The sequence below is a fragment of the Euprymna scolopes genome, chromosome 32, assembly GCF_053919585.1.
Source record: "Euprymna scolopes isolate OS-2025 chromosome 32, ASM5391958v1, whole genome shotgun sequence".
NCBI lineage: Eukaryota > Metazoa > Mollusca > Cephalopoda > Sepiida > Sepiolidae > Euprymna > Euprymna scolopes.
This window is the reverse complement of record NC_136513.1, coordinates 23,206,337-23,233,500: the sequence shown is the minus strand read 5'-3', so window position 1 is coordinate 23,233,500 and position 27,164 is coordinate 23,206,337. Positions and strand designations below refer to the sequence as shown.

Genomic DNA, 27,164 nt, shown 5'->3' with positions numbered 1-27,164 from the left:
GTGTGTATTTAATTTGCCTGACTTTTACCAGCTCGCCACTTCGAAAAGTGAATGATCTGGCTTGCAGCACAAAACTAGGTCAGACATCACGTCACTTCCTCGCACCTGTTTATTTCGCTTCATAAACATTCACTTAACACTGTTATCAGTTCCTTTCCCTCGTGGCCGAGACAGTTAGGTGTCTGGCGTTTTTTCTCTTTCGTTTCCACCTTCGCGTCAAGGCTTCGGGGTTCAATCTTACCAAAACTTTTTTTCTTTTACACCTCCAAACACCCGGGTAACGCCGGGTAGCCTCCGCTAGTTCCTTTATAAATGTTTAATTTCGCTTGAATATCGCTATGATTGACAGTTTTCCTATGGTTTGTTCGTTGCTAATAGACAATGATGGCTTTTTTGCGGGGTTTGAATCCCACAACCAGCGGCAATCATAAGTTCTTGCACTGATGATTCTGGAAAGATAAAACACTAGTGTCTGTAGGTGTTAAAAATAATTATAATATATATAGCAGTAGTTGGCATTTGTGGCTGCTGCTTTTAAACAAAAACATAAATAAAGAACTCCTTTTTTATATATATATATATATATATATGAATGACTGCCCTTTCAAATTAAATTTAATCTGTGGATACCCTGAAGTTGGTCATCAGTGATGAAATGTTTTCACTGCAGGTTTTGGGTTTTAAATCATGCTCACTCCATCAGCAACCCGAGCATTTTCTAAAAGAAAATAACTCCGTTTTGAATGCAATATTGTGCTATGTATCGTATGAGTCTTGTAAAATAAATGGCTTGACTGAACAGACTTTATGTGATATGGACGCTTAACATCAGCCAATTAAAATCATTCTAGCTGTCCCACTTTCGGTATTCAAGGCCTTCGTCTGAATAAATCTGGTTACTTTTTGTAGTAAAACTGTAGATTGATATAACAAAAATATTATTGCTGCATTGTGGATTTATGAGTTATGAATAAAAAATCAAACAAAAAATAATGACTTATTTCATTATGAGGTTAATGCTGCAACAGATGTACTCATATTTTGAAATTCATCAATAAAGAATTTAGACGTTTTAATGATGTCAACCTTCTGTCTGATGACACAATGGCGTTCTGCATCTAGTCTAGTGCACTGCAGTGTCTGTTGTGGCTGTAACGTTGAAGCTGGAGTTGCCTCTCCAGATGCAGACCTGGACTAGTGAGACATATTTGCTCAGTTACTAGGATACCCCTGTCTGCATTGCAGACAAAGTCCAATGGAAATCAAGCTAATATGGTCGGAGCCAGTGCAGCTGCAGTAGTTGTTAGAAAGGTGTTGCAGTGCTTCACCATCTGTCTATCAGGATTCCAAACTGTTTTTTTTTGTCAAGGTTTAATACTGTTGTCATATCTAGGCAAATGCCATACAAAACATTCTTTCTGCCTTGACAGAATAGACAATCAACTTTGAAATCCAATGTGTATGAGTGTGTGGGCAGTGATCTCTTCTTTACAACCTCTTTCTCACAAAAGAGATGTTGTACGTCACTCTTTACTTCATCATTGTTTCCATGAAAGATGCATGACTCAGCTTCAGTTTTTGACTCCTCTTGTAAGACATTCAGTTTCTCGTCATTCTACCACAACCACCACGAAAAAGTTTTTCATTTCTCTTTCCATTTGCCTAGCATGAGGTGGAATTTTCAGAGATTCTTTGCAAGTCTGTTGAACACATTACTGTGAAACTGTTTTCCTACTAATTACAACTAGGTCCTCTTCAAATCAAATGTCATTAAATTCTTGTCACAGACCATTTCATAAACAGTCAAATGCAATTCATATCATTGATAAATGTTAATAATCCCCCAGTGTTTAGCTTTAATTTGAAATCATACCTGCTTCGTTAACCCATGCCTCGGAGTGGCTCTTGGCCTTAATGAGTGTTAACTCTAATAGTAAAAGAAAAAAATATATATTGTTTCTTTTCTCATAAAAATTTAAATGTATCTATGAATATCAACAAAAATACACTTTGCAATCTTTGATCCTAATTATTTTAGGTTTGTACACATAAATTTGATAAGCGTTCTCTGTTACACTTAAATTTAAAATCGCATTTTCATTAAATAGATTGAATAGGCAAATAAAAAGAATATAAGATTAATTTTTTTGCTTTATTTTATTGTGATTTTGTTTATTCTATCCTTAATCTTTTTTTCTTTTTTTTTCTTTAATTGCAGTGGAACAAGAAAATGACCTCCTTGTATGTGGTGACTGCCAAACAAACTTTCCGCTTAAAGATATCCAGAAATTTATCAAACACAAAGTTCTCCGCTGCAACAAAGAAAATATCAGTGTGATAGACTCAGAGGCTGAATATGACGATGATGATTCCGAAAGTGAAACCATCTCGCAGATTGGCTCTAAGCAGCCGAGCATCTCGGCTCCTATTGCCCGTAAAGAATCACAAGATACGAAACATTCGCCTCGGCCGTCCGAACCGATGAAAGAACTTAATCGGTCGTTGGACAGCAATTCTCACAAACACAAGGAGGATGATAACGGAAATGATGACCGACATAGTTTGCCCTTAAAATCCCATAAACAGGTTGCTGATGCAGAGTCCAACACTACGCATTCCGGTAAGGGATTTTGCTTTTTAAAACATTTTTTTTTTTTTTTTTAAATTTTTACATCAAATAATGCACCCACTTACTTTTGTAATAGCTTTATCCCTTTATATATGTAAGGAAGAAAAATATTGTTTATGGGCATGAAATGAGGAATCCATTCTTATCTAGCTGTGCAAATTATCCTTCAATATTATGCCCATTAAAAGAGTACTTTTGATGTTTTTTTTTGTTTTTTTTGCCACGTTTTCGTTCTGCATTTTAAACTTGAAAGGTTTAATATATAACAAATAAACTTTGTTTTAATTATATACAGGGTGGGCCAAAAACTCAGAATCGAAATTGGAAAACTCAGAACTTTTGGGGCTATATACATAAACCTATGCTGTCGACTTTTGGTTCACCCTGTATAATTGCAAAAGTATTTTCCCTAGGTCGTATATTTTTTGGCATGTATATAGGATGAATGTACATACCCCCACACCCATCACAAAGATGGAAGTAACACCTGGGAGAATGGTCTCATGAAAATACTCATTACAGTATCCCCCTTCTAAACAAAAAGGAGGTGGTAATGCTTGGGAGGATGGTCTTATGACAACAGAACTGATATTACGCTTTACTCCAATTCCCTCCTCCAAAAATAAATAAAAAGAGGAGATAATGCCTAGGGTTGTTTTGACAAATGAACAGAAACTACACTGCTCCTACTTTGCTTGGTCCGATGTGGCCAACCATTCAAGTTTCAAATCTCTGCATGAATGCATTCACTACATGTAGCCACACTGATGAGTTATAGGCGATGGAACAGTTACCTGAGGATGACTATATATATATATATACACACACACACACACACACACTGTTTTTCTCTCATATTACATTTTCTTATAATCTATTCAAATTGAAAAGGACAAAGAAGTCAGCTCTTTCCCCGACCAATTCTATTCTCTCTTTGTGCTATGCTGGTTTAGCAGATTTTAATCATTAAAAAAAAATAATACAATAAAAAAAATAAATAGAAACCTTTTCCCATTTAATGAAAATGGCAAAATTCTTCAGTTCGAAAATGCCAGCCCCCACTCTTCACCCTCTCTCTCTCTCTCTCTCTCCCCCATTGTTCCTTGGTGGTGCTTGTGCCATACAAGATGAAAATGCCAGTTTCTATTTGCATTAAATGCCACTTGCCAATTTCAGTACTGTTAGTTACTTTCCATTTCATTTACCAATTAAGTAGGTAATTAGTTGTTGCATATATATATAAAAGCTTTTAATCATTTATACATAGTAAAAAAAAATACAAAATATGTATTCAACATTGATAATATAATGCAAGCTAAAAAATTAATTTCCATATGCCATCTACAAAAAGCACATTTCCAGAAACGACCCTGACTACTAATAATACGAAAGCATTCCCCTCTTAGTACCAATGGTATCATCCAAACACTAATCTATGCCTTTTAAGAGGTTTGTATCCTTGGGATACTAATTAAATTTACGTGTTATAAACGTCAAACTTTTATAAGACAACTAGGAGAAGTACCCGGTATTGCCTCGTATTAAACGTGACGTAAAATTCCTTTAAAAAAACAAAACAAAGTGAAATACATTGAGACATGTGCATGTGAGTATTGTTTTGTGAGCAGTTCACTTCTTGTTGGTAAAAAAAAAATACTCGAGCTGAGATCGAAACCAAAGCCTAAGGACTGTGACTCAAGTACGATGACCATTAGACCAGCTTGCCACGATCTTTAGAAAGTGTTTTGAAACCTCACCTTGTAAAATAGTTGACAAACAGATAAAAATCTAATGACCCACTCCCTCCCCAAGTAGTCATTTTTCAATTTTTACCCCTTAACACCCCCCTTTTTTTTTTTTCTGGATGAAAACCGATTAAAATTTTTCACATGTCTGAATACCCTATATATAATTTCAATCTGTAGATCAAAAAATTGTTGAATATATAGATTAAGAGGTGTCTTCATACACACACACACACACACACATTTTCACTTTTATAGATATATAGATTTTACTGCTGGAGAATTCATAAAATACCAAAAGGAACCTGTCTATATCAGTCATGAAACAAACAGGAGCTTCTAACCGTAAAATGTGAAATAGAAAAGCATTATCTATTTTTCAGATGACCCAAAAACAAACGGGCCCCAACTCTAATTAGGCCCCGTTTCTTAGTGTTTTGTCCGAATGAAATAAAACTTTGGTCATAACTAGTTTATTATATTCAAAACATCACGTCAAAACACTAGGGTCTTTGGCCTTTTTTTCTCTGTTCTACAGCATATATTCTAGATGGCCTCCATTTAGCTTTTGTTTTGTTTTTTGGGTCATCCTGTATAACTGTTTCAGAAATTTAAAAACAAGACAGTTATTAAATTTATTACTCTCCCACAATTTGTCCTAAATTGTTTTTAAGAGTTTGATTTTTTTTTTTTTTTTTATAATCCTATATGAATCATATTCCCTGCTATGACCCTTTTCTCTCTGTAGTATATCATCTGCTTGGATTAGATCTGCTGTCTACTCACCGAAATGTAACAGTTGCTTCTATGGTTCTTGCCCCACTGCAGTGCTTAAATACGCTCTGTGCTGTGACTGAACAGACCAAACCTGCAACAATTTAAATTCACATTAGACCCTTTGCATAATCACACTAGTGTTTGCTTAGGGATCTCCTTTCCCATTGTGTTCTGCAGTCCCGAATGTGCTGCCTCAGAATTGTGTGAATGAACATGTATCCCTATCAGATTTTTGGAGTTCTGTATTGACTAACTATTGTGATGTTCCTAAGGTTTATGCATTCCCTAATTAGCTTAGTAGCCTCTGTCTATTGCTAATGATTTTAGGACTATGGCTTAATAAAGAAAAATGAATAAATAAATATGCAAGAATCTTTGCATCGCTATAGTTACAGCCGTGTAATCTTTTTTATTGTTTAGAAAAATTTTTTTACACAGTAATAAAACTTGGGTTTGTATCAAGTAGATAAATGAATATCTGGCTGATTTTTCACCGTTCCTGTTTCACTATTTATGACTAGTGTACAATACTAAGGGACGTAATTCAGCATATAATATATAGAGAGCAGATTCAAATCATATAAAAAGCAAGAATTGATTGGTCAAATTTTGATTGTCAAGGAAGTTTTCAATTTCGTACTCAATTTAATCGTTGAACCATGTCCTATGAGCCTGTGTGCATATGTTTCATGATATATGAAAGAGAGAGAGAGATGTATGACGCAACATAGTTTAGGTATGAAAGCATGCTAAAACCACAGAGTTGTTTCCTTTCAGCTTTTATTAAGATGGCTACTCAAATGCTAATATTTACATCCAGTTTGTCTCTCTTGTAAAATAATTTAGTTTCGTGAATTAAATTGTTGCTTGTGTGTGTGTGTGTGTGTGGAAATATGTTTAACCAATTATATTTCACCTTTTATTTATACGAATCCCTTAATTTATGAAGCTCAATGTAATTACGGAGCATATAACAAATAAATGGCAAAAGTCTGTATTCCAAATTTTAAGATGTTGACCATCTTACAATTTATTCCTTTAAGTATGTTGACATTCACAGTTTTTGACAGCACCTGTTTCCTAGCGTAAAATCATTCATTTATTTAATTATTATATCAATCAATTAATTTATTCTGCCCTTTACTCATCAGAAGAAAAAAATGCCTATCAATTCATCAAAAGAAAATAAATGCATATGGGCATAATTACAAAATCCGAAAGGGTGAAATAAATTCATTGGTTAATATAATAATTAAATGAATTATTTTGCACTACGAAACAGAGGTACGATCAAGGATTGTGCATGGTGAACATACTTATAGGAATAAACGGTAAGATGGTCAGCATTTTGAAATTTGGTATATAGACCTTTGTCATTTATTTATTATATAAATATATGTATAAGAATATGTATCTCAGTTTAAAGGTATTCAAGAGTGTTAACAAATGAATTTAATGAGGTTATTAAGAATGTTCAATAAAAGATTTTTAAGACAAATTTACATGGTCACAACACTGGACATGCTAATGTTTCAGACAAATGATCAATTAAAATCACAAGTCCTCGTTGAGCGACTTAATAAATAGTTCCTGTTCACAGAAGAAACCAGTTCTTATATATATATATATATATATATATATATATATATATACACACCTGATCAATTAACTTGTTTTTAAAAAATGATGAATACGTTTGGAAAGAGTATTTACATCAAGGGGCAATTGTAGTGAAGCAAGGGTAGCACATTCTCGAACTAAACTCCAGCTGATTCTGCAATTCTTAAATTAATGACAAGAAGAAATCTGTTACTGGAAATTATGCTGGTCTAAACAAAAATGTATTAATGTTGTTTTGGAATTTTCGTTCTTAGATGAGTTATTGTAACCAAGCTTAAGTCTTTTCTACCCTACTATTTCATATATAGCTAATGAAAGGAGAAATGGGTTCATACATAACTTTGGTGGGGGGACATTATGATGAATGATTTTTATACAGTCACTTAGAATTTGAAACTTATGGCACCTGATATTTGCAAAACTGACCAGGCTCGATATTGGTCGGATAAATACTGACCTGGCTCGATATTGGTCGGATAAATACTGACCCGGCTCGGTATAGGTCGGATAAGTACTGACCCGGCTCGGTATAGGTCGGATAAGTACTGACCCGGCTCAGTATAGGTCGGATAAGTACTGACCCGGCTCGGTATAGGTCGGATAAGTACTGACCCGGCTCGGTATAGGTCGGATAAGTACTGACCCGGCTCGGTATAGGTCGGATAAGTACTGACCCGGCTCGATATAGGTCGGATAAGTACTGACCCGGCTCAGTATAGGTCGGATAAGTACTGACCAGGCTCAGTATAGGTCGGATAAATACTGACCCGGCTCGGTATAGGTCGGATAAATACTGACCCGGCTCGGTATAGGTCGGATAAGTACTGACCAGGCTCGATATTGGTTGGCTTTGATAATCCAATATTTTCAGTATTTTAACATCATATAAAGCTTATGTGACTGACTTCAAAATGTCAACCATATTTATTTATTCCTGAACATGTCACAAACGAATAGATTACATCCTACATTGCACATATATAATTAGAATATTTCATATATATTTAATATGTGATTAGAATATTTTTATTGTATACTTTTTCACAATATATAAAGGCTGAATATAAAAGATGGAAAAGCTTGACATTTTTTTCTTCTTCTTTCTGACTCTGCTTTTCTTTTCTTTTTTTCTTTTAAAAAGATTTGATTTTTTTTAGTTTTCTTTTTAGTTGTCCCTCTCTGCTGGCCTAGGCTGCTAGTTGTCCCCCTCCTCTAATCTAAGCTGTTAAGACAAAAGCAATTCTGGTTGGAGGAGGGGGTGCAACCTGAAACTTGAGACTTTCGAAAATGGTTTTCTTACTCAAACTATTGTTCCCCTGTGGAATTTTGTCAAACTGGGTTACTCTCCGTCTCAAGAATCTGGTTGGGTGGGCAAAATTGGCAGCCACCCCTATTTGTTTTGTTGTTTTGTTTTTTTTTCTTTACTCAAAGAAAGAGCTTTCTATTTAAAATTAAGTTATAATTTATTTCTAAGTATTCTTAATGGAGGCAATTTCGTTTTTTACTTTTTAATATCCTTTCCAGATGTTTCATTAAGGGACAAAACGTTTTATTATAGTTATGCATTATAAAGGCAAACACTTGCTTAATTATATTAGTAGAACCTTTGTAGAAATTTCACGGTCCTTACTACATCTTTCTTCTGTAAAAAAATAATTTTCTTCATCAGGTAAATATTCATTAATTAAATAAAATGAATGTCTCTTTTGCATTTATTTAAAATTGTAGCAATTGAGTGTTTCTTTTTGAAATTTATATAAAATTGTTGTTTTAGTCGACGGGAGGTGGGTGACAAAATTTGATTTGGGAACAATTCATTTTACAATTAGTAAAGTCAGAAATCTTTAACCTTAGCAGCATCAAATTATCAATGAACATTGATGGGATGATCTAATTTCTTTTTCTTTTTTTAAATACTTGTAAAAGCTGATACTGTGCATACGAATATGAGATGTCTTGGTGTATTATTTTGTAGATTAGCAAATAGTTTTCTTCTAACGTGATTATCAGTCTGGTATTCAGATATGTAAGCATTGAATGAAATGTTTTGATTGTAATATTTGGACTCTTTCGGCTACTGTTCTCATTTTGAGTGTCATTTTCATGTTTCGGTCAATGTAACCTTCAACCTTCTTCAGGTGTATCTTGTCAAACTCGGAGAATGTTTCTGTCAAACACGGGAATCTGGATATGATTTTGAATGGAACCCTTTGTTTCACAGGGGTAGCTAGCTCTCATTCTGTCAGCTGTGATTGGATAGAGGTCCTAAGTAATCTGCAATAACCAGTGGCGCAGTGGTTAGAGTATTTGGAAAAAGATCTATTGTAAAAGTGATATTCTCCTGAAGGTTGAAGGTTCAATTCTCAGTGTGGGTAACAAAAAGTACAATCGTGAATTACTTAGGACCTCTACCCAGTCATTGCTGATGGAACAAGAGCACGCTACCCCGTTTGAAATTTCGTCCAAATTCCCGAGTTTGACAGAAACATTTCCGAGTTTGACAAGATACACCTGAAGAAAGTCAAAGGTTTGATCGACCAAAACATTGTGATAATAATACTGAAGATGAAAACAGTAGTCCAAAGAATCCAAATAATATGAATAACCAATCCTCATCTAAAAAAATTCAGAAACAAATGTTTTGATGTAAAAACTTTTATAACATTTATAGTGCTAGTTTGCTAGTCTCATGCAAGTTTAATATTCTTTTTAAAATAGAATTTTTCTTTTTGTTAAATGGTATCTAAAGATTTTTGGAGTTGTTTAGTTCTTAAAGTTTCTATTTTTTAGATAGCTGTGGGAGCGGAGGGGTGTTATACTTCCCTTATTTAGAACATATCAATAGGATTTGAATTCAGTATAACCAGTTTCATGATCTGAGATGATATCGATCAGTAGTCACCTCTCCCCTCACCTATTTTTATGTTATAACCAATGTATACATTTCTATATGCATCCACATGTATGTCTAAATATACATACGCAGCAAAAGATGCAGGAAAACGCTAACATACAAGTTTAGAATAAGAATTTACATTTACAAAGTCTGTGTGCAGTACTATTAAGAATGTTTTTTTTTTTTTTTTTTTTTTAATTTTTCCTTCGATCTTTTTTTTTTTTTTTTTTTTTTTTTTGCATCTCTTTTCAAAAGCATCTCCAAAGATAGTCCAAAATAGTCACTTTTTTTATTTTTTGTGAAATTCTGATAATTCCAATTTTCCAAATTTTTATATTTGTATAACTTCTCATGGTCAGTCACAAATAAAAAAAAATGTTTTGTTTTTGTTAAGAAACATCGATATGACTATTTCAAAAATATCCTGGTAATTGAGCATTCTGGTCAATTTTTTTAAAGATTTATTTATATATATGTGTGTGTATATATATATATATATATATATATATATATATATATATATATATAATGTGTGTGTATGTGTGTGCATTATTTATCTTATGGAAAAGAAACCGAAGGAGAGAAAGAGAAAACATGCTGGAATCATTAAATGGCCTGGGTCTAAAGAGGTCTTACATAACATGTCCAGAAATGGGAATAAGGTTCTATGTTGATTTGAGGGTCTCTGGGGTTGGGGAAGCCGAGCCAGTCTGTCAGAATGGCACCAACGAAGGAAAAGAAAAAAAAAAAAAAAAAAAACTAAATGCCAGCCTCCTGAACTGGCAAAGCCAAAAAAAACTTTCTTTGTGGGACTGGTATGGGATGAGATTGCAATGGAGCAGGGCGATGGGGGATGGCAATTTCTTGTTGTTACGATGTCTGTCTAGTGACGGGCCGGGGCGGCGGCCTGCCTGCGTTTGTGAGACCCTGGTGAGCTGATCGGCAGATGTTTGAAAGCTCGGATTGCCTGGGTAGTAAGAAGAATGTCAGTAGCTCTTCTAAGAAGGTGTACCTACTCTTGTGTCATGGCCGGGCTGCAGAAGGAGCACCCGCAGCCCGACCGACAGGTCCTTCCCCACCCCTTTTTGGGATGGCAGTTGAAAAATAAAAACTATTTTGGAAAACTAGCAAGCTGACTTGGTGTTGCCCATGACAAAACATTTTTTTATTTTTTTTATTTTAGATGTTCTGCTATATAGATTAGAAAGTATATACCAATTGAAAGGAATAGTTATGGTTAGTGCCATCTTCCTGAAGATCAAATGTCTCGGGAGTAAAAATAAATCAAAACTCCAAATTCTTCTAAATATGAGAACTTGACATATTTTTCTGTTTAAATTTATTTTGATTGTACGAGATTCAGTTTCCCTCTTTCTACTTTTTATTTATTCCATCCTATTTTTGTCCATATTGTACATCCTCTCTGTCTTATCCTCACCTCCTTGTCTATCTTCCTTCCCTGTCTCAGTCTCCCTGTCTTTCTATTTTCATTTCTTTCCTCTCTTCAGTTACCTGCTCGTTCACTTCTCTTTTTTTTTCTTCATTCCATTCTCTTTTTCATTGCTTTCTCTTTTTTTCTTCATTCCCTTCTCTTTGTTGTTTTTTCTCTTCTCTTTCTTGTTCTTACCAGTCTTTTTCCTTTTCTTCCTTCTTTTCCTTCTTATTCTTCCTCCAACATTCCTTCTTCTCTGTCTCTTTCTCCTCTCTAACTGTCTCACTCTCTGCCTCTCTTTCTCTTTCTTCCCTTGCCATTCTCCTTGTTTCTTCCCAATTTCTCTCTCTCTCTCTCTCTCTTTGGTAACAAAAGTTCATAATAGGTGTAGAAAGTGTTACTCCGAGTCCAAGATGTGAGTGGCAAAGGTGTAGTAGACTGTCCTCGGGGCAGTGTCATCAAGACTAAAGGGTGTCAGGATAAAGTGTTTGAAGTTGAGGGTGGGTTGACCAATCTGTCGGGATGTTTAAAGAGTTTCCCCATCATCGCTTCACCCCTGCTCCCCTTGAACAAATACTGCCACCTAGATAACAAATGCAATTTTCATAACTTCAATTGCAAGGAGAATTTTCTTTACAAAAAGAAAAATGATTCTTTTCTCTTTTAGAATTGCAATTTTCACGATTTCTTTCATATTCTTTTTCCCCCCCCCGTCTTCTCACCATAATAAAATGTATCAGTTCGCAATCTTTAAAGACCATTTCTTTCCATTTACACATGAACCTTTCTACACATCTATTTTCCATTTAAAGATCTTTTTTACTATATCAAACATTTGGGATTCTTATATAATTATTCGTCTCTATCACATATTTTCTTTCTCTCGCTCCCCTCTAACCTCTTTGCCCCTTTTTCTCTCTTTCTCTTTCCCACTTGCCTATTCTCTCTCTTTCTCTCTCGCCGATTCTCTCACTCTTTCTCTCTCGCCGATTCTCTCACTCTTTCTCTCTCGCCGATTCTCTCACTCTTTCTCTCTCGCCGATTCTCTCTCTCTCTCTTTCTCTCTCGCCGATTCTCTCTCTTTCTCTCTCGCCGATTCTCTCACTCTTTCTCTCTCGCCGATTCTCTCACTCTTTCTCTCTCGCCGATTCTCTCACTCTTTCTCTCTCGCCGATTCTCTCTCTCTCTCTTTCTCTCTCGCCGATTCTCTCTCTCTCTCTTTCTCTCTCGCCGATTCTCTCTCTTTCTCTCTCGCCGATTCTCTCACTCTTTCTCTCTCGCCGATTCTCTCACTCTTTCTCTCTCGCCGATTCTCTCACTCTTTCTCTCTCGCCGATTCTCTCTCTCTCTCTTTCTCTCTCGCCGATTCTCTCTCTCTCTCTTTCTCTCTCGCCGATTCTCTCTCTCTCTCTTTCTCTCTCGCCGATTCTCTCTCTTTCTCTCTCGCCGATTCTCTCTCTCTCTCTTTCTCTCTCGCCGATTCTCTCTCTCTCTCTTTCTCTCTCGCCGATTCTCTCTCTCTCTCTTTCTCTCTCGCCGATTCTCTCTCTCTCTCTTTCTCTCTCGCCGATTCTCTCTCTCTCTCTTTCTCTCTCGCCGATTCTCTCTCTCTCTCTTTCTCTCTCGCCGATTCTCTCTCTCTCTCTTTCTCTCTCGCCGATTCTCTCTCTCTCTCTTTCTCTCTCGCCGATTCTCTCTCTCTCTCTTTCTCTCTCGCCGATTCTCTCTCTCTCTCTTTCTCTCTCGCCGATTCTCTCTCTCTCTCTTTCTCTCTCGCCGATTCTCTCTCTCTCTCTTTCTCTCTCGCCGATTCTCTCTCTCTCTCTTTCTCTCTCGCCGATTCTCTCTCTCTCTCTTTCTCTCTCGCCGATTCTCTCTCTCTCTCTTTCTCTCTCGCCGATTCTCTCTCTCTCTCTTTCTCTCTCGCCGATTCTCTCTCTCTCTTTCTCTCTCGCCGATTCTCTCTCTCTCTTTCTCTCTCGCCGATTCTCTCTCTCTCTTTCTCTCTCGCCGATTCTTTCTCTCTCTTTTTCTCTCTCGCCGATTCTCTCTCTTTCTCTTTCTCTCTCGCCGATTCTCTCTCTCTCTCTTTCTCTCTCGCCGATTCTCCCTCTTTCTCTCTCGCCGATTCTCTCTCTTTCTCTCTCGCCGATTCTCTCTCTTTCTCTCTCGCCGATTCTCTCTCTTTCTCTCTCGCCGATTCTCTCTCTTTCTCTCTCGCCGATTCTCTCTCTTTCTCTCTCGCCGATTCTCTCTCTTTCTCTCTCGCCGATTCTCTCTCTTTCTCTCTCGCCGATTCTCTCTCTTTCTCTCTCGCCGATTCTCTCTCTTTCTCTCTCGCCGATTCTCTCTCTTTCTCTCTCGCCGATTCTCTCTCTTTCTCTCTCGCCGATTCTCTCTCTTTCTCTCTCTTTCTCTCTCGCCGATTCTCTCTCTTTCTCTCTCGCCGATTCTCTCTCTTTCTCTCTCGCCGATTCTCTCTCTCTCTCTTTCTCTCTCGCCGATTCTCTCTCTCTCTCTTTCTCTCTCGCCGATTCTCTCTTTCTCTCTCGCCGATTCTCTCTCTCTCTCTTTCTCTCTCGCCGATTCTCTCTCTCTCTCTTTCTCTCTCGCCGATTCTCTCTCTCTCTCTTTCTCTCTCGCCGATTCTCTCTTTCTCTCTCGCCGATTCTCTCTCTCTCTTTCTCTCTCGCCGATTCTCTCTCTCTTTTTCTCTCTCGCCGATTCTCTCTCTTTCTCTTTCTCTCTCGCCGATTCTCTCTCTTTCTCTTTCTCTCTCGCCGATTCTCTCTCTCTCTCTTTCTCTCTCGCCGATTCTTTCTCTCTCGCCGATTCTCTCTCTCTTGCCGATTCTCTCTCTCTCGCCGATTCTCTCTCTCTCGCCGATTCTTTCTCTCTCGCCGATTCTTTCTCTCTCGCCGATTCTTTCTCTCTCGCCGATTCTCTCTCTCTCGCCGATTCTCTCTCTCTCGCCGATTCTCTCTTTCTCGCCGATTCTCTCTCTCTCGCCGATTCTCTCTCTCTCTCGCCGATTCTCTCTCTCTCTCGCCGATTCTCTCTCTCTCTCGCCGATTCTCTCTCTCTCTCGCCGATTCTCTCTCTCTCTCGCCGATTCTCTCTCTCTCTCGCCGATTCTCTCTCTCTCTCGCCGATTCTCTCTCTCTCTCGCCGATTCTCTCTCTCTCTCGCCGATTCTCTCTCTCTCTCGCCGATTCTCTCTCTCTCTCGCCGATTCTCTCTCTCTCTCGCCGATTCTCTCTCTCTCTCGCCGATTCTCTCTCTCTCTCTCTCGCCGATTCTCTCTCTCTCTCGCCGATTCTCTCTCTCTCTCTCTCGCCGATTCTCTCTCTCTCTCTCTCGCCGATTCTCTCTCTCTCTCTCGCCGATTCTCTCTCTCTCTCTCGCCGATTCTCTCTCTCTCTCTCGCCGATTCTCTCTCTCTCGCCGATTCTCTCTCTCTCTCTCGCCGATTCTCTCTCTCTCTCTCGCCGATTCTCTCTCTCTCTCTCGCCGATTCTCTCTCTCTCTCTCTTTCTCTCTCGCCAATTCTTTCTCTCTCGCCGATTCTCTCTCTCTCGCCGATTCTCTCTCTCTCGCCGATTCTCTCTCTCTCGCCGATTCTCTCTCTCTCGCCGATTCTCTCTCTCTCGCCGATTCTCTCTCTCTCGCCGATTCTCTCTCTCTCGCCGATTCACTCTCTCTCGCCGATTCTCTCTCTCTCGCCGATTCTCTCTATCTCTCGCCGATTCTCTCTATCTCTCGCCGATTCTCTCTATCTCTCGCCGATTCTCTCTATCTCTCGCCGATTCTCTCTATCTCTCGCCGATTCTCTCTATCTCTCGCCGATTCTCTCTATCTCTCGCCGATTCTCTCTATCTCTCGCCGATTCTCTCTATCTCTCGCCGATTCTCTCTCTCTCTCGCCGATTCTCTCTCTCTCTCGCCGATTCTCTCTCTCTCTCGCCGATTCTCTCTCTCTCTCGCCGATTCTCTCTCTCTCTCGCCGATTCTCTCTCTCTCTCGCCGATTCTCTCTCTCTCTCGCCGATTCTCTCTCTCTCTCGCCGATTCTCTCTCTCTCGCCGATTCTCTCTCTCTCGCCGATTCTCTCTCTCTCGCCGATTCTCTCTCTCTCGCCGATTCTCTCTCTCTCGCCGATTCTCTCTCTCTCGCCGATTCTCTCTCTCTCGCCGATTCTCTCTCTCTCGCCGATTCTCTCTCTCTCGCCGATTCTCTCTCTCTCTTTCTCTCTCGCCGATTCTCTCTCTCTCTTGCCTTCTTGCCTCTCCTCTCTCTCTCTTGCCTTCTTGCCTCTCCTCTCTCTCTCTTGCCTTCTTGCCTCTCCTCTCTCTCTCTTGCCTTCTTGCCTCTCCTCTCTCTCTCTTGCCTTCTTGCCTCTCCTCTCTCTCTCTTGCCTTCTTGCCTCTCCTCTCTCTCTCTTGCCTTCTTGCCTCTCCTCTCTCTCTCTTGCCTTCTTGCCTCTCCTCTCTCTCTCTTGCCTTCTTGCCTCTCCTCTCTCTCTCTTGCCTTCTTGCCTCTCCTCTCTCTCTCTTGCCTTCTTGCCTCTCCTCTCTCTCTCTTGCCTTCTTGCCTCTCCTCTCTCTCTCTTGCCTTCTTGCCTCTCCTCTCTCTCTCTCTCTTGCCTTCTTGCCTCTCCTCTCTCTCTCTCTCTTGCCTTCTTGCCTCTCCTCTCTCTCTCTCTCTTGCCTTCTTGCCTCTCCTCTCTCTCTGTCTTGCCTTCTTGCCTCTCCTCTCTCTCTGTCTTGCCTTCTTGCCTCTCCTCTCTCTCTGTCTTGCCTTCTTGCCTCTCCTCTCTCTCTGTCTTGCCTTCTTGCCTCTCCTCTCTCTCTGTCTTGCCTTCTTGCCTCTCCTCTCTCTCTGTCTTGCCTTCTTGCCTCTCCTCTCTCTCTGTCTTGCCTTCTTGCCTCTCCTCTCTCTCTGTCTTGCCTTCTTGCCTCTCCTCTCTCTCTGTCTTGCCTTCTTGCCTCTCCTCTCTCTCTGTCTTGCCTTCTTGCCTCTCCTCTCTCTCTGTCTTGCCTTCTTGCCTCTCCTCTCTCTCTGTCTTGCCTTCTTGCCTCTCCTCTCTCTCTGTCTTGCCTTCTTGCCTCTCCTCTCTCTCTGTCTTGCCTTCTTGCCTCTCCTCTCTCTCTGTCTTGCCTTTTTGCCTCTCCTCTCTCTCTCTCTCTCTTGCCTTTTTGCCTCTCCTCTCTCTCTCTCTCTCTCTTGCCTTTTTGCCTCTCCTCTCTCTCTCTCTTGCCTTTTTGCCTCTCCTCTCTCTCTCTCTTGCCTTTTTGCCTCTCCTCTCCCTCTCTCTTGCCTTTTTGCCTCTCCTCTCCCTCTCTCTTGCCTTTTTGCCTCTCCTCTCTCTCTCTCTTGCCTTTTTGCCTCTCCTCTCTCTCTCTCTTGCCTTTTTGCCTCTCCTCTCTCTCTCTCTCTTGCCTTTTTGCCTCTCCTCTCTCTCTCTCTCTTGCCTTTTTGCCTCTCCTCTCTCTTGCCTTTTTGCCTCTCCTCTCTCTTGCCTTTTTGCCTCTCCTCTCTCTTGCCTTTTTGCCTCTCCTCTCTCTTGCCTTTTTGCCTCTCCTCTCTCTTGCCTTTTTGCCTCTCCTCTCTCTTGCCTTTTTGCCTCTCCTCTCTCTTGCCTTTTTGCCTCTCCTCTCTCTTGCCTTTTTGCCTCTCCTCTCTCTTGCCTTTTTGCCTCTCCTCTCTCTTGCCTTTTTGCCTCTCCTCTCTCTTGCCTTTTTGCCTCTCCTCTCTCTTGCCTTTTTGCCTCTCCTCTCTCTTGCCTTTTTGCCTCTCCTCTCTCTCTCTCTTGCCTTTTTGCCTCTCCTCTCTCTCTCTCTCTCTCTCTTGCCTTTTTGCCTCTCCTCTCTCTCTCTCTCTCTCTCTCTTTTGCCCTTTTGCCTCTCCTCTCTCTCTCTCTTGCCTTTTTGCCTCTCCTCTCTCTCTCTCTCTTGCCTTTTTGCCTCTCCTCTCTCTCTCTCTCGCCTTTTTGCCTCTCCTCTCTCTCTCTCTTTTGCCCTCTCGCCTTTTCTCTTTCTGTTTGTTGGATTATTCCACTTTCTCTTTCTCTCATTCACTTTCTCTTTCCCCATCTCTTTTTGCTCTCACTCCCCTATTTCTCTTCCACTTTATCTATATACATATGTATCCAATTAATAAGACAATTCATCAATACCCAATCAAGTAACCATGCCCCATTAATCTATCAATCATTGAATTGCAAAATTTCTTTCTTGACAACCGTTGATGAAATGTCACTATTGTTTGAAAGAGACATTAAAATTTTGCACCAAATTTTTCAGACACGAATTACTGAAGATGATGAGATATTGACTTACAAATCAATGATTTCGTCCACTTTCTTTTTCATCCTTCATCCAATTATATGAGCGGCTGAAAAGTAATGGACACGGAAGGGGGAGGGGCTTGCAAATTTATTGTCATCTGTCAGTTGAGACGCATTGATGAAAAACAAACTTGCCATATTCTGAATCTGTTTCAATTTAGTCTCGATTAAATGTACAAGTAATAAAGCTGAAGAAACGTGCATATGATCTCATGTGGAGATTGGTAAAGACATGGACGTTCAAAAATAGTGCATTGTTTATTAATATGGTGACTATCCTCCTTGGGACTTAACACAAGTTTACACTCTCTCTTACACTCTCTTTCTCTCTCTTACACTCTCTCTCTCTCTCTTACACTCTCTCTCTCTCTCTCTTACACTCTCTCTCTCTCTCTCTTACACTCTCTCTCTCTTACACTCTCTCTCTCTCTCTTACACACTCTCTCTCTCTTACACACACTCTCTCTCTCTCTTACATTATCTCTCTCTCTCTCTCTCTTACATTATCTCTCTCTCTCTCTCTCTTACACTATCTCTCTCTCTCTCTCTCTTACACTATCTCTCTCTCTCTTACACTATCTCTCTCTCTCTCTTACACTATCTCTCTCTCTCTCTTACACTATCTCTTATTGGTCAGTTATGTTCGAAACAAGTCTTTTAGGTAGGAGGGTGGGGGTTGGGACTATTGTTGATTTGTTGGGTGGGACTATTGTTCTGGATTTTGATTGTTGGATTTGTTATATCAAAGATTAATGAAAGTTTGGTGGTATTTTGAGAGCCTTTTTAATGGGGTGACCAAGTACCTCGGACTGTGGTCAAATATCCTTTCATACTGTTGGCTTAACCATGTGTACAAAAGGGCAGACACCCTTTCAAGAATGCCTACTATTTTGTCCTCTCCCATCTCTCACTCTGATTAGATTCAGCCCCGCTTGGCCTTGAAACCCTTTTTCGACCTTGTGTATTTGTAATTTATGACCAGCTGATTATAGTTCACGTTTTTCCTTCTTTTTCCTTGTGCTGCAGCAATTGTTTAAGTTTACCCCATGCTTTTTAGCGGAAATGTATAGGATTAGTGCCTTAGTCAACCCATATACGCATCTGTTAGATGGATTATTTGTAAAGATTATTTTTATTATCATTTCATGTTTGTGTCTCTCCTTATAACCACCATTACACCGGCGGAGCATGTTATGATTTAGCGTGTTAAATTGATTTAAAGTTTATTTATATTAGTGTTGGGACGATTAAGTGGGAATCGCAAAAATTTGAACTTTTTGAGATATCTGTATCAGAAGTGGAAAACTTTGTGCCAATTTCTCGATTTCAAAGACAGTTCTTTCAATTGTTTTTTTTTGTTTTTTTGATTTGATTTTGTTTAAAACAAAATTTTCCACTGCTGGTAGTAATAATAAATATTAATAATATTTAGTAAAACTAAATTCTGTAGATTATTCCCCCCTCCCAACAAGTGTGTTTTTACGTTTGAAAAAAATATATTTACACATTTAATGTGTTTTTACAGCAATCGGGGGAAAAAATAAGCATTTTATAATTAAATATTTAGATTTCTAAAGAAATAGAATCAGTAATTTAGTACAGAATTGGTAATTTTATCAGAATGTAGAAAAATATTGAAATCGTCTCATTACTAATATATATACACATATATTGGTACCTTTATTGTTTTAAGGTAGTGATGACTTCTGCTTGCTGGTCACTCCTGTTAGAACTTGTGAGTGACATCCTCCACTGGAATCCATTACACGCAAAAGATTGGAGAGCATTATCACACCTACATTGACCAACTTGTTGAGACTCTGGATACCACTTCAGAACTTTCCGACAGCAGTGTCTAATAAATATAAATGGTTAGAAGAAATGACTGAAAAAATAAAGCCCTCTAAGTTGCTGCTAAAGTGTATATAAATATAGAAAAGCATTACAAAAATGTCATGCTTTTCATAGCGTAGGAGTAAGAGGCCACAACTACTGCCGATAAAAGTCAGGTTTTGGATCTCGGCTTGAAGCACTCTGTCATCTTGCAACGCTAAAGAATAAGTTGTCTGAATGTCACACACATCCATCTATATGTATGTATATATATATGTGTGTGTGTGTGTGTGTCATGTCATGTTATATGCTACTGGTACCATGTAACCCAGTACTACCTGCCTCATAGTCTGGTCACCGGCGACTAAACTGGTTCCTCCACCAGACTTGTTTGATGAGAAGAGTGGCTAGTCTCCCTGAAGGATTAAAAACAAGATCTTTCAAAGGGCGAATGAACCCTTTTTCGGTGTCAATGGCCAACTAGCACCGTGTGTATGTATGTGTGTGCTGGGGTGGAGAGGGCTCCCATAAGCCGTGGTGAAGGCAACCTTTCTAGAAAAAGCAAATCTCTGATTTAAAAAAACCATAAAACGGGAGACCAGTACCCGCATTAAGCTGGTCTGCATTTTAACTTGTTGCTGGCTATCTTGCTCTTGCTTGTTGCTGGATCTCAACATTTTGAACTGAGAGAGAGACTTAGCTGTTGTACAAAGCTAAGACTCTGTAACATCATCTGTGTATAGATACTCCCTCAGGCATTTGTCTATTAAAATGGTCCTGTGGCGATGGAAGTCATTTTGGGGCTGATGGACTTTAAGTGTCTGAAGGAGTGGCACTCGTCTGACAAGACGTTGCAATTAATCAATCATATATTTATGTATATAAAAAAAATTTTTTTTTAATTTAAATAAGTGTTAGCATTCTTGCAATATTGTGGTGCATCAGATGTTGAATAATGCTGCATCTTTGGAAATCATTTGAGTATACAAACTAGTGCTCTTACAGAACGCGTACCCTTCTCAAACAACTATCTGTGAACTGCGTGGGTACCTGATAAGATAAGCTTCATAATTGTCGTCTTTCAAAATTTCTGTATAAAGAAGATATTTCAGTGAAACTCTTGGAGAAAACAAGATTTTTTTGTCAATCTTCTACATGTATTCTTGTTTTGTTCTTCTCAACTGTCCAACTGGGCTTGCATTGATTGAATACTCCAAAAGGGAGAAGGCGGCAGACTGTTCTGTGGAAGACTTATTTAGCATAAAGTTGACTGCATCATCGTTATACATTCCTCCAAGAAAAGAAAATAACAAAAATATTGCAACGTCTATTGTCATGTGTCTATATATGTGTTCGCAAGGCCTCTGCGTTTTTGGCCCCATTTTTTTTTTTTTTAATTTTATTTATTTTTTTTTTTTTTTATAGTCAAGATAAAATAAGAGGGAGTGCAGGCTTTTGTATTTAGATGGGTTTAAAAATATTCGTAATATTGCATTCTGGTTTTCTGTTTTTGTGGGAATCTGCTGTGTGCGTGTGTGTGTGTTTATAGAACTAATGAACTGATAGAAGTAAACTATGAACTGGTTTTGTGAAAACTTGAAACCTGCTAATGTTAATAGTTTGGACTAGTTTATTAATTCTTCCATATTTAAATATGAAAGTTACATATATGTATGTTTCTAGATTTATATGTACAATATTCACTCCTAAACTAATTAACCGATTATTACAAATTTTAGAACACAGCTAATCAGTGGAAAGATGGGTAATGTGGGCCATATTTAGTTTAATTCAGATTGATTCAAAATGGCAAAGAAGGGATGAAAACACTTCATGAAATTTTCAGATGACTCATTTTTTTTTTTTTTTCTGCCATTTGAAAACTGATATATTTGGGATTTATATTGTACTAACGGGGGTACCCGGCATTTCCCGGGTGTTTGGAAGTGTGTGTGGTTTTGGGTAAATCCAAACTTCGGGGGAGGGGGTTAAAATAAAAAAAATAAAAAAAGTTTTGGTAGGTGAGTATGACGATCGAACCCGAACCCTTGAGGCAAAGTTGGAAATTTGGAAATCAAAGTGTGAAAAAAAAACGTGCGACGTTAACCACTGGGCCACCGCAACATACTAGTGGAAAGACGTTTGAATTTATTCAATTACTTAGAATTGACAGGTGCACGTTTTAATGACTTAATGAGGTCAAGTTTGACTACAAGGTAGTATTTTATTTAATGCGGGAACGCTTTTTTATTTTTATTTTCCCAAGATGTTGGGGAGGGGAGGGCAGCTCCCCTTGTCCAAATTGAATAGCAATTGTCTTATATAAGGGAAATATTTCCACATTGATCAAAGCTGATTGCTTTCGGACATTTCCGGCGATCGCGACCGGAAAAATACCGCCAACATTAGTGTCGCTTTTATTATACGAAAAAGCCTAATCCACATGTGGCGAGCGAAAAATGTTGAATATTTATCTTTCCGAAGTTGAGCAAATTAAATAGACAGGCGACTTCTGTGGTTAACTAGGAGATATTATGATTTATATGTGATATAAAAAGTTTTAAGAAGTTGTGAGCCGACCAACTGCTTCTCTGAAAAAAACCTTTCTTGGACATACACAAAAAGCAAACATACATACACACATTTTCGCTTTTATATATATAGAAGATTGGATCCCTAGTCATTATATACTAGTTAAGCAATATTCCCTGAATTTCAATTTCTTACGATATCTTACAAGTTTAGAAATTTTCTAGAATCCGGATTTTTACCAAAATGGCTTAAGGATTCTACACATAGGATTTAGTAGCAATATATCTTGATTTTACCCTGCATAAGGTGGATAATAAATTAATCCAAAATAATTCTGTTCAAAATTAATTTTGCCTGTGCTGGGACAGATATTCTATCTATATACCTAACTACTACCTTTCCGTCTATCTATCTATCTACCTACCGACCTACCAATTATCTATCTCTTTATCTACCACCTACCTATCCATCTATTTACCACCTATCTATCTACCACCTATCTATCTCTCCCTCTCTCTCTCTATCTATCTATATATATATATATATATATATATATATATATATATATATATATATATATATATAAACAAGGTTTACTCTGTGATGAGAATCGTTTTCTAGTCGTTCACCTTTTTGAGAATCTCATCTCTCTCACCCTTCCCCTTTTTTGAAAAGCCAGACAATAAGAAAATGAAAATGACTTGTAGAAGAAAAATCAAACCGGTCATTCTTCTCGTTTTCATTGCTTGACTTCTTCAATTCGCTGTTGTTGCCATCCTTTTGGAGAAAAAAGGTTGAATGAAGGATTTCTATTTAAAGAGGACATTGGGTGAGGATTGGCTTCTGTATACACCCCCCCCTCTTACATTGAAAGAACTGCTGCTTTACTATGTAGATGGATTTCAGTCTGCACGTATTTTTTTTTATATTCTAAGGATTGACATCTTTTGATTAAATATTATAACATCATATACCGGCCCTTCTTTTGTACAAATGCTTGTGAAAGATATTCTTATATTCTTGTATGTCAGTTTGTGTATTTATGTGTCTGTTAGCTGCAGACACTGTCCCCACTGTATCACAGTTTGTCAGTGTGGCTAGATAAGCAAGTGCAATGTACTTCAATCCATTATTGAAATCTGAATATTTTTGACATGGAAAAATGGTGGGATCCTTCTACCACTCCAGTAGATATTTCACTCCTGATGCAATTCTCTTCCTATATAAAAGCTAGGTAGGGCCAACGATGGAGTACTGTTACCACATCTGGGCAGGAGCTGCTAGAAGCAGCTTATCCTGCCTTGACAGAGTTCAAAATAGACTTTGTAGTTTAGTGAGGGATGCCCTTTTCTCTTCCCTGCAACCTCTTTCCCACAGAAGAGATGTTGCAAGCCCGTTTCTGCTTTATTGTTATTTTCATGGCAAGTGCTCAGTTGAGCTTCAATCTATCGTCCCCCTCGCCAAACTTTCACGAAAAACACTCATCTAGCCAAAACCACTATCAATAATTTCCCATACTCTTTATCTGTGCCTAAACGTAAATGTAGATTCCATAAACAAAGCTTCTTTCTTAGAACCGAACGTCTGCAGAACTCTCTTTCGATTGTCTGCTTTCCAGCTGACTACAATCTGATTGTCTTCAAGTCCAACGTGAACAAGTTCTTGATGAACCGCCCCCCCCCAAGTAATCCAATTTACAAAATTCCCACTACTTATGTTTACTACGCTATAATCACATTGACTAAGGTATACCCGTATCCTCGAGTGGCCTCCGGGTCTTGATAAGTGGTGATTCCTATGTAAAAAAAAAAAAAATTATCGTCTCAACACAATCTTAATACAGGGAGTAAAATTGAAGTACTTAGCCATTTTTCATTGGACGATAGTGCTTTATTCTTATATGAAGGACTCTACATTATCGCTACTAGCGATTGACCTTAATAAAGTGCTCAGCCCATAAGGCATATGTAGTCAATGGGACTATTGTAGTATTACTTGCAGCTCTTCAGTGGAATAATAGTGCATTTTGTAAGTGCATGCATATACCTCTATCCTTATTCCATGGAGTTTCAATGAGTGGCTCATATCATCAGAGGAAACGTAATTAACAAAATCATATTCATAGGCAGCCTATGAATTTTGTCTGTAAACACATGAATCGAAAACTCAAATTTATGAAAAGAAATTTTATTTGTGTTGAATCTGATAAAATGCAGAAAAACATGTCAAAACGATATTACGAATGAAGTTCGGGTTCGATGAAGAAAAGGTTAAAAAAAGAGGTGTAATCCAATGAAAATGAAAAGCTTGGATTGTCCAAGCGTATTATATAGTCCAAATGAAATTTAGATCCACTTGGACTATAACATATATATGCAAGTAACTAAAATTTAAAATCCAATGCATATATATATATATTATTTTGGTGGATTTTTTAAAGTTACACCCGACTAACATTTAAGCTGATAAATGAAACTTTGCTTTTGACAATCCAATTTTCATTTGTTATTGTTATTTAGTGTTATTAGCAATATAATAATGCACTTAACTACTATTTAATTAAAACAAAAAATACTTATTCCAGCCCATACAACTGATAATATGAAACACTTTTTTTTTTTTTTTTTTTCAAATAATCACCTAAAAATAAATATCAGTCAGGAGAATAACTTACTTTAAATTAGAGAATATATAATAGAAATTATCTACCTTAAGTTTAAAAATATGCAAGCAATTATAAAATTTAAAAACTAAATTGACTTCGCTGTATCCCGGTCTTACAGTGTAAATCCAACCAGTGTGTGTGTGTGTGTGTGTATGTATGTGTATATATATATATATATATATATATATATATATATATATATATATATATATATATATATATATATATAATCACATTGACACACCAGCTCTCATCAGATCACCAAAAGTAAGCAAGTACCAGATGGATTACCATTTAGGAATTCTCGGCCATGTATGTACGCTCTGCTTATCTTTGCATTGTTTCCAGTCGTCCTGGACCTCCACTTGCGATTGGTATTTAACAATGCCGATTCAGGATACATGTGGTTGGAGATTGCACAACTCTTGCCACAGAAATTCCATGCACAAAGCACCCTTACAGTGAGTATCCATAGTCTGTCATATACTATTTTATTATTTATGATTATTAAAGAAAGTGCACAGTGGAGGACAGAGCAGATATATAGTCTGTTTATTATACAAACATTATTGGTTACATATGTGCGTACATGTCTCAGTGGAATCCTAGTTTAAAGAGACCATTTCATCAGACCAAATATAATAAACAGACATATATATATATTAGTTAATATGTACTGTCTAAATCGAGCGTTTAATCGTATTAATGAACTCCAATTGACTTTTATTCATTGTTGAGAAATATTTGCAACAAGCCTTTCATACTTCTACTTTCCCCTTTTTATGGTTTGGAAGAGGTTAAAGATGAACAAGTTTCGAACAAATAGAATTCATTCTGAGTAATCAAACACCCCAGCATACTTTCTCAACGAAACAGTTTTTGAAAATTTAATCAGGAATTCTTTATATCTTTTAGTAAAAATATTTAAAAAAAAAAAAAGTTTTATCATTTTAAAATCCCTCCTCTTGGCCCATTTAAAAAACTTTTTGTTTCACTTTATATTTAAAAAAACATCTTTTCTTCCCAACCCTCATTGGTCCCCCCCTCTCTCTCTCTCTCTCCCCCCCTCTCTCTCTCCCCCCTCTCTCTCTCTCTCTCTCTCTCTCTCTCTCTCTCTCTCTCTCTCTCTCTCTCTCTCTCTTTAATTTAATCATTGAATATGCCTGAAGGTCAAAATTTGTTTGGTGCCGCAGATTCTGGATCAGTTTGTAGTTTTTTTGTGTGACTCTCTGGTTCTTAGTCATTTCCAACATTCGTGCCTTTTTTTTTCTTTTTTTTTCTTTTTTTTCTTTTTTTTCTTTTTTTTTTGCAATTTATCAAACTACTTTTTCCCTTCTATCATTATTTACTTGAGAAGAATTCGTCTCCTCTGATTGAACAGATGCTACACTTTGATTGATATATTTTGTGTGCAAAAAAATGTCAAAACAAAATTAGGCACAAGGCCAATAAAAAAAGTGGAGATTAGTGTGTCTATAGTCATCCTTGTTACTGCACCAGTTTCTCAGTCGCTATAATACCACATTCACACCAGGAGTTCCCAAATCAAGTTTTTTTTTTTTTTTTTTTTTAAAGGACATGACATGAAGTGCAAAAATATATCACTGCCGTTGTTAAAACATTTTTACTAAAATATGTCTAGCTCTGCACTCGTGAGGAGACGAATTTTAGTTATTAAACCATCTTAGTATCCAAGCATATTCTAGGAAATAAAGTTTTAAAATAAATATTTAAAAAAGCTTTGAATGAATTACTATTTTTGCCCCTTCTAAATGAAACTGTTTAGGGCAAATGAAAGGTAGAGAAAGGAGTTCAATTTTTTTTTTCTTTTATAATTCAGTTTATCATGTGTGAGTCTTGTGTGCGCACACGCGTGTTGGGTGGAGCGTGTGCGTTTATGAATCACACTTTTTGTCAACAGTTGTCTCTTCAGTGCAAGGGAGATAACTCTTAAGACTAAAACGAATTTAGTATTATCACTGCTACTAAACCGTCTAGAATGACCGGATAGATTATTCTTTTTATTGATAGTTTTATGAAAACCTTGAAAGTCATTCTAATCTAAATCTTGAATGTTATGCCGACATAACTATTGACAGTTCTTATCTTACAAAGATTACCATCCTAACTACTACTGCTGCTACTACTACTACTACTACTACTACTACTACTACTACTATGTAACCTCTGTTTACGTTTTAGGAGAAAATGACAGAAATAGCTTTCAATGTTTTGCGTTTAGTTGACAATTTATTTGGAGAGAAAAATCAAAATTTCTCTTTTGCTGGGTTTCACAAATAGTAAGAATATATTTGTTGCGATTTTTTTTTCAATCATTAATTGGATTTTTTTAGCAGAGTTAAACTACTTGTTACACATATATTTTGTATAATTCATACACATTATTATCTATTCAATCCAATTCAATTAAATTCGACAAATTTCACAGTAAAGTACACTGTAAAGATGTCTTTTCTGCGTTTTTTATTTAATTTGTTTAGTCATTGAATTTTGTAGAAATCGATTTCTGTCTTCCATAATTTTGTTGCCGAAAAATGTATTCTATTATGATCTACTTTAGAAAGACAAAAGTCCCTATTTACTTGACTTCCCATGTGGTATGTTTTTAATAGGAGGCAAATACAGCTCCCTTAGAAGAGCACTCTGGATTCAGAAAAAAATTATAAATTG

General features: G+C 37.6%; 1 protein-coding gene across 2 annotated transcripts in view; it reads left to right on the top strand.

Annotated features, from left to right (window-relative positions):
- LOC145256247 (BCL11 transcription factor A-like) overlaps positions 1–27,164 on the top strand; it is a 237,546-nt gene that overhangs the window by 185,611 nt on the left and 24,771 nt on the right. For both annotated transcript variants that reach the window (XM_080114899.1, XM_080114900.1), the window contains one exon: positions 2,219–2,620. In XM_080114899.1, the coding sequence (XP_079971025.1) occupies positions 2,219–2,620 (402 nt within the window). The remainder of the gene's footprint in view (positions 1–2,218; positions 2,621–27,164) is intronic.